This window comes from Quercus lobata, chromosome 3 (assembly GCF_001633185.2).
Source record: "Quercus lobata isolate SW786 chromosome 3, ValleyOak3.0 Primary Assembly, whole genome shotgun sequence".
Classification (NCBI taxonomy): Eukaryota; Viridiplantae; Streptophyta; class Magnoliopsida; order Fagales; family Fagaceae; genus Quercus; species Quercus lobata.
The window spans coordinates 41,972,723-41,988,377 of NC_044906.1; the positions used below are offsets into that span (position 1 = coordinate 41,972,723).

General features: G+C 33.1%; 1 protein-coding gene across 1 annotated transcript; it reads right to left on the reverse strand.

The window, feature by feature from the left end:
- Positions 1-7,840: 7,840 nt before the first annotated feature.
- LOC115978651 (inositol oxygenase 1-like) lies at positions 7,841-11,746 on the reverse strand. The gene is made up of 11 exons (XM_031100484.1): positions 11,530-11,746; positions 11,253-11,358; positions 9,997-10,078; positions 9,689-9,893; positions 9,528-9,587; positions 9,389-9,441; positions 9,154-9,276; positions 8,851-8,920; positions 8,648-8,726; positions 8,448-8,529; positions 7,841-8,261 (listed from the first exon to the last, which is right to left on the reverse strand). Exons 1-11 carry the CDS (start codon positions 11,558-11,560, stop codon positions 8,235-8,237), a joined length of 918 nt encoding a protein of 305 aa, XP_030956344.1. The 5' UTR covers positions 11,561-11,746; the 3' UTR covers positions 7,841-8,234.
- Between the last annotated feature and the right edge of the window lie 3,909 nt (positions 11,747-15,655).

Here is a 15,655-nt window from a genome sequence, read left to right on the forward strand (position 1 = left end):
GTTTCTTGAATCAATTATGTTAGAGCATTCGCACTGGCATTGCTATATGCCATATGTTGGCAAATTTTACCATCAAAACACAAAAATCAAGCTCCATCTAGACTGCCAATTGTAAATATTTTTACAATATTGTTACAGTACCATCTTATATGTAAGATGGTACTGTAGCCGCTTATATTTATTTTTTACTAATTTATTCTCTCTCTCCTCTATCACCATTTTCTTTATTTTTTCTCTTGTTGCCTACTCATCTTTGCCGACCCATTGGTGGTTATGGGTTGTTTGTGGGTTTGATGGGTTTGGGTCTAATGGGTTTTAGAATTGGTTTGTTCTGGGTTGATCGGTGGTTATGATTTGTTGATGGGTTGATCTATGGTTGATGGGTTTGGTTGTGAAATCGGCGTGGGTCAATGGGTTGCGAAATTGGCGTGGGTTCAGTGGTTGCAAGATTGGCGTGGATCGGCGTGGGTGGTGTTGGCCCTGGGTGATGGGTTTTGGCCGTGGGTATGGGTGGTACTGGGTTTGCTTCTTTTTCCTTTTTTGGTGGTGGTGGGTTTGATGAGTGTGGGTGTGGTTGGGTTTGTGTTTGATGATGTTGGAGGTGGTGATTGATGGTCGTCACGGACACACGGCGTGGGTGCAACAGTGGAGATCGGCGAGGTCAAGTGAGGTCGTGGCGAGATTGGCAAGGTTGTGGCGAGATTGGTGAGGTTGTGCTGTGACGGTGTGGTTGATTGTGTTATGACAGTGTGGTTGATCAGGTGACGGTGTGGTTGATCAGTGGTTTTGCTTGTGGTTGAATGAGCGTGCTTTTTGTGAGAGAGAAGTGAGGATATTTTTATTTTATTTTAATGTGTAGACTGTGTAGTATGATAAAATAAAAGTTGGGATGTAAATATATTGTAAAATTGTATGGTATAAATGATAAAACAGCTTTTTGAGATGGTAAAATAGAATAATATGAAAATACCGGATGCGAATGCTCTTAGTGCTTTTAGTTATTGAAAATGTGATTTAGAAGCAGAAGGTCGGGTGGTGCAACCTAGTTATGAAGTTGAAAAGGATCATTTTGTTTGAGTTTTTTTGGCTGAATACTTTGTTTTTAAAAACTAATTTTGAAAATGCAGCACTTCTCAAACTATTTGACATTCTTCGAAACTTAGAACACTAGAATTAGGTGTGTCAAATGCCAAATATTTGGCGTTTGGCATGCCAAACATAAAAAAACCTCTCACATTAGATATTCTAAATGCTAAAAGATTTGGCATTAATAAACAATACCGTTCCAAATTTGGAATGGTACAGATCCTAATGCTAAGAGCATTAGCATCCAAGGATGCAAAAAAGTTCTATTTTATATCCTCAAAATCTATTTTACCTATTTTACCATCTCATTTTACAACTCACCTAACATCCTAGTATCTATTTTTAGATATAACTTATTAAAATAAAAAATTCAATTTCTCTCTTCACTTCTATCTCTCTTTCCTCCCTACCTCTTTGTCTATCTCAAACCCACTCAACACCTTCTACAAAACTTAGCCACAAACATCAATTCTGACACCACCAAAATTACCTAAAAAAAAAGAATCTCTAACCACCAACTAGCCACTACCACTTAAAATCCTTACTACTATCGAAACACCCACAGACCCACTACAACACCCACAAACCCACCGAATTTGAGTCAAACTTTAACTAATCTCCACCATTAGTGAACCCATCCCACCACCACCACAACAACCCCCCCACTGCCACAACAAAAAAATCAAAGCAATACCAAAACCCAAACCCAATCTGAGATAGAGAGTCGGAGCGATAGAAGGAGAGAGAATCGAAGATAACCGGAGTGAGGCTGTGTTAGTCCCTTATTGTGTTTGGTGATATCGTTAGATTGGGAATCACCAACACAGACAGAGAGACTAAAATTATGTAACGTAACAATGAATGAGGAGTCTTAGTATTTATAGACTCCTCATGTCTTTTGGGAAGAGATATGTCTATTTACCAAGAGTTGTATCTTATCTAAAAGGCACACAATTTCTATAAATAACTAACTTTAACGCTGAATTAATTCTCTACTGTTGGTTGGTGAAGCAACACTATCCACCAAGTGGGTGTTATTATATAGGTGAGGGTGCACCATATTTTGGTGTGATCACCTATCACTATTACATGCTAACATCTCTCACTTGATCGCACCATAATAAATGGTGTTAGCTACAATCAACATATACTATGATGTTACCGCGGTATTGCCCAATGTTGATTCTCATCTATGCCTTTCATAGATCAGTGTTAGTGTCTGCCTCAGGCAAAAACTATGTACACATCTTGTCACGCACCATTGACCACACCCTTCGTTATATACCACTCCTATAGTATATTCCAGATGTCTTATCATTCACTATTATTTCAAATGAATGTCATCAAACATGTGGAACATTTGTTACCACACGCAATCGGAAATCATAGTCCACACCCGCATTGCTGGTCAATGTCCTTCAGCCACACATATCAGACATGTGTTGACCTGCACTGAATTGCTTGATACTTCCTCCAAGCTAGTATCCTGAAGGTTTTTTCATACGACTTCAGTGACTTTTCATTATACAAGATGTGTTATGTATGATGCACATTAGTGGACTTTACATTCATACACTAACTTCTTATACAATGCTATCCTGCTTAATGCTAACCAATTGTGTCCCCAAAGCAAAAGTTGCATAGCCATGTTCTCCAGGTGTCCTCAGTTCTTCTATCTATGCAAATACATGTTGTATCCCACCTAAGTTTTTGGATTCACGAGTCTCATATTTCTTACATGTACTCTAAATTTATCTAGAGTCAATCCTTTGGTCATAGGATTGGCCACCATTTCACCCCATTCCATTGTATCTTGAATATAGTGATAATTTGTTTCGATGTATTTGCCTTTAGAGCTATTTACTCCACTTTTTATTAATGAGATACCGAACTTATTGTCATAAAACACATCAACTAGTATATTTTAAACTATCGACAAATCGCTTAATCTAGAATGCTTCACTTACTGCTATGCTGCATGATATGTATTCTGCCTCCATGGTATATTTTGCAGCACAACTTTGTTTCTTACTTAACCAAGAGACAATTGTTCCACCAAATAGGAATACATGACCATTAGTAGATTTTCTATCATCTACATCTCCTGCAAAATTAGCATCTATATATCCTATTACTTCTAGATCACTAATTCCAAAACATAATTTCATACCTTTGGTGCCTTGGAGATATCTAAAAATTATTTTTACTGCTTGCCAATATGCCCTTCCAGGATTAGATTGATATCTACTTATTAATCATATTGCATGACAAATGTCTAGCCTTATGTTTTTCATTGCATACATTAAACTGCCCACATCTTGGGCATAGGGGACATTCTTCATAAATTCTTGTTCTTCTTTATCCTTAGGGCGCATATTCTTACTTAATATAGTTCCTTTACTTACAAACATTCTTAAAGCTTTAGATTCTGCTATATTAAATTTCTTAAGTATTTTCTCCAAATAGTTCTTTTGATCCAGATATAATAATTTTGTATTTTTATCTCTAGTTATTTTAATTCCTAATACATATGTAGTAGGACCCATATCTTTCATTTCAAATCTTGATGATAGGAAAGATTTTGTTTTTGACATCATATTTGGACTATTTCTAGCTAATAATATATCATCAACATATAATGATAATATTGTTAACTCATCGTTGCATCTCCATATGTAAACACAGTGATCTAGTGGACCCATCTCAAAACCAATCTCTAATATTGCTTGGTGGAACTTTAAATACCATTGTTTAGAAGATTGCTTGATTCCATATATGGATCTTTTTAGTTTGTAAACTTTATCTTCATGTCCTTTTATTTCAAAACCCACTGGTTGTAACACGAATATGTCTTCTTTTAATTCACCATTAAGAAAAGCTGTATTGACATCCAATCGATGCATCTCTAAATCCATTCTTGCCACAATAGACATAATTATTCTATTTGAAACAAATTTAGCTACTGGTGAATATGTATCAACAAAATCTACACTAGGTTGTTGATTAAACCCTTTAGCCACCAATCTTGCCTTATATTTATCTAAACTACCGTCAGCCTTAAATTTCTTTCTTAGAACCCATTTATAGCCAATGGCCTTTCTTCAATCCGGTAAAGATATTAATTCCCAGACATCATTTTTTTTTTTCTAATTCATCTATCATAGCATCTTGCCATTATTTTGAAGAATTCTTATAGTGATCTTGTTTTTCATTATCTAGATCTTCTAGTAACCTTATCTGTTCAAGTGGTGTAATTTGATTGGTGCTTTCAAGGAAAATAGCATCTCTGTTTTCTATTAATCCCTTTTTTTGATTATAAAATCTATTACCACTACCATTTTGAACATATCCAATAAAGTTGCAGTCCCACATCTTCCCTTTTAATTTATCTCTTAATGGTTTTGGTATTAGTACATAAGCTTTGCATCCCCAAACCCTTAAGTTTGATAAATCTGGTTTGTGACCAATCCAATATTCATAAGGTGTAAGATCTTTGGATTTTGTATTAACTTTTTTTAATAAATAATTGGCAATTGTCAAAGCTTCCTCCTAAAAAGTGAGCGGAAGTTGTGAATGTGTCATCATTGATCTTGACATCTCTATTAGAGTTTTGTTGTGTCTTTCAACAATACCATTATGTTAAGGTTTATGAGGCATGGTGTAAATATGCCTAATTCCTTCCCCCTTACAGAACTCATCAAAGACTTCATATTCACCACCACCACCCTCATCCACAACCTATATTTGCTCTATTGAATTGTTGAAATTAATTTTTCAAACACTTTGTAGATAGGTATTAGGCTTAGGTTTAGATTTTAGGAACTGTTTGAAATATCAACAAATTGTGATTATAATTTTCAGTCTTTCTTCTTCAAGTACCAACAAAATAGGTAAAAATATCATAGTGACTTCTTTACCACTATGGGTGAGTGTGGAAACTATATGATCCCAAGATGATAGAAGGCTATTTGTTCGACACAGGATAATTTGCATTGGTCAATTCTTTGGCTAAAAGTTCCATGGTATTTATATGATCACCTATGTAATCGCCTTCATTCATTCGTGTACTGTTAAATTTATCCAACAATAATTGTACATGTGTGTCAGATCTTGGTCCATATTTAGCTTCTAATGCTTCCATCAATTCCTTAGCAGTTTCTTTATTTTCAAATAAAGGTATTATATTGTCTTTCATATGGTATAACATAGAAGCTTTAGCAAGTGAGTTATCCACTTCCCAATTATCTTTAACTTTAATTCCCTCATTGTCATTTTTATCTATTGCTATGAGTTTTGTTGTTGACAATGTATATAAAGTCCTCTCATGCATCAATAAATATTTTATATGACATTTACATGATCGGAAATTAATGCCATTAAGAATTTCAATACGATTAGAATCAAATGAGGTTTTTATTGCCATTGCAAAGTAAATATAGCACCCAAGAAATATATTGAAAATGTGTTTAACATAATAACAAAATAAAACTAATAAACACACCAAACTACAATAAAAATAGTTATATTGTCTGTCAAATATAAACAAAGCTGGAAAATAAAACTAAAAAATAAAATAAAAGTAAAATAAAACACACTTATATATAAGCACACTATTTAAAAGGAAATAATAAAACTATTACATATAACGACGCTTATAGTCATTCATGTGTCCCTTCCAATATGTTCTTCTTGGGTTTTGTCACGGATATCCTTTAAATGATTTTACGTACCTTCTCTTGTATTGTAGGGAACTCAAATTGCATTTTTGTCTTGTGGACTTGGATGACTCTCCTCTTTCAAATTTGCTAAAATTTCTTTTCCTTTTATAATGAGGATTGGGAATGCCTTTGACTTGTTTACCCTTTGAATTTTTGTCAATTTGTGCTTGAAATTGTGAACGAACTTCTCTGTAATCTATTTTCAAAGTCAAGAGAATCCAATTTTTTATTCAAGTTTAGAGACTTAGGACAACCATGAATTGGACTCCAAGTGGGCCTTGATTGTGGTCTTGATTCAAGGCTTGAATGACTCCAAGTTTAATTGCTTTACGAAGTGGACTAGGAAGTGGAGTTTGAGGCCTAATTGTCTTCCTGGCAGTTACTCTAACATGTGGGCCTCTCTTGGATTGAATAAAAGGTGGATTAGGATTTGGATTGAATTGTTTTGCTTCATGAACTTTGGGATAATCTTGATTGACGTTGGGAGAGTCTTGATTGACTTTGCAAGCAAAGCTCTCTTTATTGTCGGCAAAGGGACTCAGAGATTCAGATTGAATGAAGACAAAATCCTTTAAAGATTTTTTGAATCTAAAGTAGGAGAATGTGAAACGGTGTCTTCTTGGACAATTACTTTTTGAAGTTGAGTTTGATCTTCTCCACTTCTCTGGTCCTCTAACATAGATTCTTTAGCATCAACTTCTCCAAAATATTGCAGTTTTCTTAACCAAATCTGAAATTTCAGATGGGTCACTTTCAGATGGGGTTGTTACAATATTGAAATAAAGTCGATCTGAATTCTCCGGGTCAATCCAAAAATGGTTATTTTCTTGTTCTTCAATTTTCAAATCATTGATCTCAATTTCCAGTTGATTCAATGTTTCTTCTTGTACCTTTTCTTGTTCAGTATAAGAATCCCAATATTTTTCTTGAAGAACAAAATCTTCATGTACTTGATGAATATCACCGGTGAATGGTAAACCACCAATTCTCACCCAAAACAGTGGTTCATCAGGATAGGCAATGTTTTGATGATAATTATAATAAGACACTAATGTCACTAATACGGTAATACCTGTCTACGAATTGTTTGAAAAATTAATTTCAACAATTCAATAGAGTGATTATAGGTTGTGGGTGAGGGTGGTGGTGGTGGAGTGTTTTTTCCCTCTGATACCACTGTTAGTCCCTTATTATGTATGCTGAAGTCGTTAGATTGAGAATTACCAATATTGACAGAGAGAATAAAATTATGTAATGTAACAATGAATGACAAGTTCCAGTAATTATAGACTCTTTATGTTTCTTGAGAAGAGATATGTCTATTTATTAAGAGTGTTGTATCTTATCTAAAGACACACCACTTCTGTAAATAACTAATTTTAATGCTTAATTAATTCTCTGTTGGTGAAGCAACACCATCCACCAAGTGGGTGTTATTATATAGGTGATGGTGCATCATATTATGGTGTGATTACCTATCACTATTATAAGCTAACAGGTTGATCTCTAGTCTGTCAACGCTGATCTCCAAACCACTACTCCGTCGACGTTGATCTCCAGTCCACGCCATCAATGTCGATCTCCAAACCACCACACCGAAATCCTAAATCCAAACCCACCAAACTCTAATCATCCAACCACATCCAAACCCAGATTAGAAACCCAAACTCGGCCACCATCTGTTTCTCTCTTCCACACCGCAACCGCTGCACCACCCTAAACCTTAGTAGAAACCCATAAAACCTAGCAGAAGCCTCAAAACCAAAGCACACGATGCCTCCACCACACGTGTTGAGCTGCCTCCGTTGTTGCCACACCTCCACCACGCGAGCACCGAACTATTTGAGAGAGAGAGAGAGATAGATGAGAATTGGAAAAAATGAAAAAAAAAATGGCTAAAGAAGTTAAGAGTGACAAATCGTAAGAGAGAGAAAATGAGTGAATAATGTATTATAAAAGTTTTTGCAACCCTGTGAACAGTTGGTTCTATTTATGAGAACCAACTGTTCACAGGTTGCTAAAAAAAGAAAAAAAAGAAAAGAAAAACCCATACTTGGATGGAGATGTGTTTTGGTTTATTGGTGGCGAACAATAGGGTTTTTTACACCTTCAATGTTAGCGCTCTAAAAATAAAGTAGCAACAGTACAATCTTATTTTATTTACAATCTCAATGAAATCATTTGAAACGCAGAAACACCTCCACCCAATCAAGGGAGAGGGCAAATAAGAAAAAAAAAATTTGTGACAGCCGAAATTGAGACCTTGTTCTGTGCAACAATTTGGTATCAAAGCTTTTGCAGCCACCACAAATACAAAATCAAAAACAAAAGAGGAGGCTCTCAGATAGTCTGATTTCTCCCATTTATTTAACTGCTACCATTTCATCACCTTCATGAATTTCTTTTCTTCCAACTTGAGAACTACTGATTTCACCATCTCAGCTTAGGAGGAAAGTACTGCAATACAATTTTTCAAAGAAACATGGGATTAGAAACGAAGAAATAAATAAGCTCCGTATTAGTGGCAGATTAATCCAGTGAAATAGCAACAATTTTTTTCTTTCTTTTTGGAAACAGCCACTTTTGCCAAAATGTCTTCTCATATATCTAATGAAGCACTTACTAATTTAACCGGCGTTTTACCTTTTCAATGAGAGAGAGATAGTATGGTTTAACTTTCTCCACATCAACCCGAACTTTGCTTTTGCTGTAAAGGTCATACTTGCTGCACATAGAAAAGCAAGAGAAAATTGGTTTCTGCAGCAAGGAAATATGCAAACAGGATGGACAAGATTCATCCTCCTAATTAGCAATTTTCCCAAATAGGGTAGTGGATTTCTTACGTGAATATTTTGAGCCACTTCAGATTCTCAATATCTTCCTCATTCATCAAGTACCTATATGCCCCAGCCTTATGTAAGGCTGCAATATAAATTACTTCTTTTAGTACCAAATTAATTACAAGAATACAACAATGGCTTGGCATCCGAACATATATAGCACTAAAAGGAACCCCCCCTCTCTTCCTTTTTATCCTGTTTCTTACCATAAAATGAATGGTATCTGATAATGAAAAGACCTGCTGAAGGTAGAGTGCTCTTATTCTCCTTAGCTACCTGAGTATGGGAAACCAAAATTAAATATCACTGTAATTGTTTAAAAAATAAGATTGAGCTCTAGAAAATTACGGCGCTATTTGCCTTTGTTGTCCACTTTTGAGTTTACAAAGCACTCCATAATGGGAGAACCAAGAAATTTATAGGCACTGAAGGGTATCAGAAGCATCACAAAGTGAAGCGGTAACAAAGATACCATATTAAAAAGTTATTAAAGGTTTAAAAAATATTACCAAGTACAAGTAGTCATCATGCCCCCATGACATCAGTACATTGTTGAGCCCACAACCTTCTGTGTAAACTCCAAGCTTGGTGTTATAAGCAGGATTGTTGTAGTCAGGGTTTTCCTTAAAATACTGTGGCAACAGGGTCAAAATATTGAGTAACTTTAGGAAAAAAATTTTGAATGATATTTAGTGTTTAGTCAACTCAAATGGATTTGAACGCAAAATTTATGAAAAAAATCACCTTGTGATGGACAATGGATTCATCGAAGGCACATCCAACGGGGTATATGTCACCTATGTGAATAATCTTGATTAGTAATTTAATAAAACAACAAGAAATGATGACAAATTATGCAACTATATGTGAACAAGATTCATACCTACTACAGCCCATTGAGGAAGCTCTCCAAAAGAAGGATGGAGAAGAACCTTTCCAAGATCTAAAATTCATTAAGAAAAAAAAAAAAAAAAACGAAGTTATCGTATTATTGCATCAAATAAATCTAATGATAGACTTAAAAAGATGGAGAAGGAAGTATACCATGGATGAGGCCAGTCAAGTGCAACCAGTCTTCATTGGGATAGTCTTTTCTGATGGCTTCAGCCGTTTGCAACAAGTGCTCAATCTGAGGTTCATCCAAGTCGGGATCACTCTCATCCACAAATTCATTAAGAAGTTCACAGCATTCCCAAATGCTCATCTCCACCCTACTCAATTTGCCATACTCTTCTCTCATCCTTTTCACCTACAACTCAATCAAAATTAGTTTAATTTGTACAAATAGATATAGCATTGATAGATTTTGTTGGTTAAAGCTTGAAAGAAATATCATTGCAAATTGTGCTTACAAAGTCATAGGTTTGGTTAATGTGATTAATCCGGTAGAACTCCTCAACACTTTTCTGCCGTGTGCTTTCAACATCATAAGCCCTGTTCACACGTAAATGTTTAATAAATCCTACAAGGATCTAGAGCTAAAGGATCCAAAAAAACAATAAATGTTAATTAGAGAGAGAACTTTTTACCGTCTATTAAGATAACAAGTTGTGATTAGGGTAACATCACTTTTATATGATTTTATCATTGATATCACTTTTATAATGTATATGTATCAATTCCAATAAATCACATCAATAGTTGCAAAAAATTTATAACCCTAGATTAATTGGAAAGCAAAAATACATATAAGTAGTAAGTACAAGCTTAGTTTTGAGATTTGGGGCCGTATGGCCCATCTTTTGTATTTGAAGTAAAAATAACAGCTTAATTTTTTTTTTTTTTAAATTATAATTAATAATAAGCACTAGATTGTATACTTCATTAAGATGAAATGAACTGGCGATATACTTTCAAGTTTAAACTATAATCTATTGCCTTATCAAAGGGATGACAACGGATGGGGTGGGTCGAATTAGGGCTGCTTTGTCCTCTTTTTGGGACAAGAAACCCAGGTAGGGTAAGACCGAGGCAAGTCAAGGTCGGGCGGGGCTGGCTGAAAGTATTTTGCTGCCTTTGACTAGGTGACTTCAATATTAATTAGGTAGATATGAAAGAGAACAGAGAGGGGTAGCCATGAGAGTGCTTTAGAGAAAACAAGTGCTTTGGGAAATGGTGATGACAAATGTAAAAAATAATTAAATTATAAATAGAATATGTATTAAAAAAAAAGGTTAGATTATATATAATCTAACAATATATTAAATAAATATAAAAATAAATTTTGGTTATTTATTTATTTTTAGCTTTGTTATTCGTAACTTTGCCCCTAGGAATAACAATAACATTGATTTTATAGTTTGGCTCATTTATTTCACTAAATCCCCTGCAGGAATTAGATGAAGTGAGAAAAAGCCTCTGAAATGTGCCTCTTAACATGATGGCTAACAGAATTATGAATCATTTGATTTTTTTTTTTGGTTTGGTGATGGTTATTTAAGGGAAAGAAATTATGCAGAACAGAAAAAATAATAACGATTTATTAGAGTAGCTTTGTGATCCCTTTATCAGGGCATGCAATTCCTACGATCTAACAAAAATTTCAACAATCTTTTTTCTTCAAGCAAGATGATGCTCGAAAATTAAATGAAAAGGCAAGTAAATTAACCTAAAAGTGTGACCAAATGCGTTGTTATCAGGTTCCACAAATCCCCGTGCATCCACCATCAATTCATTTTCATCAGCAGGGGTCTTCTTCTCTTCCAATTCAACTCCTATTTTAACATACAAAATATAAATAAATAAATAAATAAATATATATATATATATATATAATAGAGTTCATATATAAACTATATATGACATAAAAATATTACCAACAAAACTTAATAAAAAAACGTGAAAAAATGCTAGAAAATAACATTTTAAAAAAAATAAAAAAATACCATGGTGGGGGTGGTCAGTGAGGGTGGTCATCCTGAATCAAAAACAAAGAAAAAGAATACTAGCTAGTAGTACTGCAATAATGGAAAAAAGGGAAGAAGAAAAATGAAGCGGTGGTTGGGGTTGCATAAATTTTGATGAGAAAGGCAGCATGTATTTATATGAGCCGAGAGAAGAGGCAAATTAATTAATAAGTCCTTCCCTGAGAATTCCCAGTGTCCGAGTCCTTCTCTGAAAAACCTTTGCAAACTTTTCTTTGGCACATATCATAATTTGCCATGCAAATTTTAAATTCTTTGTTTTTTTGAGAATAATATTAGTCCACGTGGGGGCACGCATAGATTTTATGTGTTTCTGACTCACTTCACTTCTCACTGTCATGGACGGTGTACAGACTTCAGACAGTACAGTACAAGTAAACAGCTAATTCTCCACTCCCTTACAATGACTTTCCTTCGCAATTTTTTGTATCATCTGGCTGTGTTTTTCACTTTTTTTGGGAGTATTGATTAAGCTCATGTATTATCCAAAAATTATTGTCTATTTTACAATTTTTTTTTTCCTATTTTAGTAAATAATTTTTAAAATAATAATTTATCTTAATATTTTTAATTGTTCCTTTATTTTTACACATAATAACTATGGTCCAATCTTTTCCTTTACCCTTGAAAAATGTAAAGAAATAATAAAATTTTTTTTTTTTGAGAAAATAAAAATTATTTTGTATGAGTAACAACGACTTGTATATTTGCATATATACTAAGCAAAGTCTCATTTGGCATAACCGGTACATAATCTAATGTGGATGATTTTTGCAATTCAATGTATATATTCTAAGTTTTATGCTATTTTAAATGAGCTGATGCAAACGCTTATTTAAGGAAATGGACAGTTCTCCTTAAAAAAAAAAAAATCTTATCCATTTAATTTTTATGGTTTTAAATTTTATGCCAAGATTTACTTCAAATGCTTTGAAAAGGAAAGATTTTATGTATTTACTTTGAAAAGGAAAGACTTTATTTATTTATTTTTTGATAAGTAATATGGAAAGAGTTATGCAAAAATAATTTTCATAAATCTAAAAAGTAATAATGATCGGATTACAATCATCTAGAATTCGTATCCAATGTTTGATTGGGGTGAAAATAGAGAGGGTGAAAAAGGAGGAAGGGAAAATGGAGAGTAGATTATGGTTTCCTCTCATTTGGTTGTAAAGAAAATAGTGGGGCTCAAGATTTTCCACTCAAGCCCACAAATTTTCACTACTCCAAAGGTGCACAATACTCATTTTTTTAATATAAATATAATTATTACTATATTATAATTTTTATAATTAATATTTATTGTATTTTACTTAATTAATTATGATGTCAACCTATTATTTTTTTCCTCAACTAAACAAAGAAAATATATATTAGTTTTCCAACATTCTACTTTTTCATCCTCCTAACCAAACACAAATGATGGAAAACCAAAATTTTTTTTCTATCCTCCTACTTTTCTATCATCACAATATTTTCTATTTTTCCACTTTTTGAACCTTGCAACCAAACAAAGCATTAGTCCTACATGAAACTCTTAAATCATATTCATCCATCATAAAAATTATTTTGAAAATTTTAGAAAATTTTAATCCTACACAGACATATGTCTCATTGAGAAATTAATAAATAAATAAAATCTTATCCATTTTTAAGGTATTAATTAATATTCCAACTAAGAGTACGAATCTAAAGGGATAGATGATGTTACATTAAAGGGGGGAGGGGGGCGGTGTGAATCTTATCCATATTTATAGTATTGAATGATTTAATGGTATAAGAAAAAGTGATGGTAAAGAATATTTTACACCAAGATTCTCTCCATTAGTTTTGCATGAAATGGAAAAAAGTCTTTCTCAAGCTACAAGTTAATTAATTTTCATGATCATATTTACCAAAAAAAATTATATATCAAGAAGTGGTGTTCTAATATTTGACTAGACAATTCCTCTCCCTGCTCATGAGATACCCTAGATACTCCATAGATCATCAGTGTGGTGGATGAAATTTAAAACTTCTAGATTTACATAACGTCCTTCAAGTCTATTGAGCCCACCACTTGAGTGTCCTGAAGGGACCTCATTATCATATTTAATTTCTAAAAGTAAACATGCAAACTTGATTAAAAGTTTGGATGTGATGTTAATAAATACTCCCTCCGTCTTACTTTGTTTGTCCTGTTTGAAAAGTCAAACTTTTTAAGGGAACATCATTTATTGTCTTGTCTACCTTTTAAAAATGTATAAGTTTCCAAAACTACCCTTAAATAAATTTATCAAAAATTTGAATTATTAATAAAATGAGGGTATAATAGGAACATTAGTAAATTAATGACTTTTATTTTTAGAAACAGGACAATATTTTGGGACATCCCAAAATGGAATAGAGAACAAACAAAGTGGGACGGAGGGAGTAGCTTTATACCTTTCTCTCGTTTTGTATTTAATTTACTTATAAAATACTAAAATATCTGATGCAGGAGGTAGTGAGAAGACAGATTTCCTATATTTTATTTAATTTTATGTATCAAGGGCAATTTTGTAATTTCATAATATTTTGGAATGGGTTGCGCTAACAATCCATTAGATCTTTTTTTGAGTTTTATTTTAAGTTTGGTTATTTAGTTGGGCTTAGTAGTAAAAGCTTGAGTCCAAGTCTTATTAGGGTTTTAAGAAATCCTAGTTCAACTAGGATTAGTTATTAGTTTTCTATTTAAAGAGTTGTAGGGTCTGTTTGGATACCGTTTATTTGTTGAAAATTGAAAACTGGAAACTTATTGTTAAAAATACTGTAGCAAAATATTTTTTAAATGGAAAATACTATTCACTTGTTACTGTTCACGCGTTTTTGTGCTTTGGCTAGTCCATGAATAGTGCCATGGGACCAGCCAAAAAACACAAATGAATAAGCAACGCAGACGCGTTGCTAAACAAACGCACACGTAGTACTTTCTATTGAGTTGATTATTAATGAATGTTTTCAAAATTTGTGATGCTTAGGAAGTCAAAGTGTGATTCCTAAAATTTGTCTATTTTCTTTAATTTTACTATTCACTGTTACTGTTCACATCGCTGTTTACAGCAACCCAAATCTTGATTTTCACCTTTGTTTTCATTCCCAGGCCCTATTAATCCTTGTCCCCTTTGAAAACCCTATAATCCCTATTATTTTCTAGCCTATTCTCCACCAAAACCTAACCCTAATTCTTCAAAACCCAGGCTATACCAGATCTACCCTTGGTGTTCTAAATCAGAATTTGTTGTTCCCCTTGTCCTACTTCAATATCATAAGCTATTTCCTTCAAATTTTTTTTTCTTTTTGTGGTCATTTTATTTTAACATGAACTTCCTGACCATTATTTGACTGCAAAGATGGGATTGGTGGAGATTTTGGAAATGTGCCCCTACTTCCACGAGTAGGAGCCTTTCCTTCTGTATTTATCATGGTTTCTTTCGTTGATGTTGTGCGTTTTGTTTCTTGTTATTGATTTGATCGGTTGATAGTTAGTGTAAAATGACATTTTTGTCTGTAGTGTTAGATTCATTGATTAAATGACTATTGCAAAAAATGATGTCTACAACTACAACGATCTAATTACTTCATGGCTTTTGCACGCTTCAATGAGGATTTTTTTTTTTTTAATTTAAAAAATATATATTAAAGAATTGGATGTTGAAAAAGTCTTGGAAACATATTGGAATCAGCTTTGTTTGAACTAGTTTTATAACAAATATTTGAACTTGTTTTATAACAGATATAAGAAATTTAGATATGAATTTTGGATTTTTATTTTTATTTATTTATAGCGATGGAGCCTGGATCAGCTTATTTAACATTTGTTTTTTCCCCTACACATTTTTTGAGTTTTGTTTCTATTCAAATTTATTCATGGATAATACGTATTAATAACATATAAGAGAAAATATTTAATAAATAAATCATTATTTAATGACAGAAAATGGCTTGTCATATTTTATAACCAAATGCAATTTTAATAAACATAATTAATTTTTTAAACATAATATCAAACATTACTTCTCATAATAATGAATTTTGTCAGAATTCATTCTATTATAATTTATTCTCT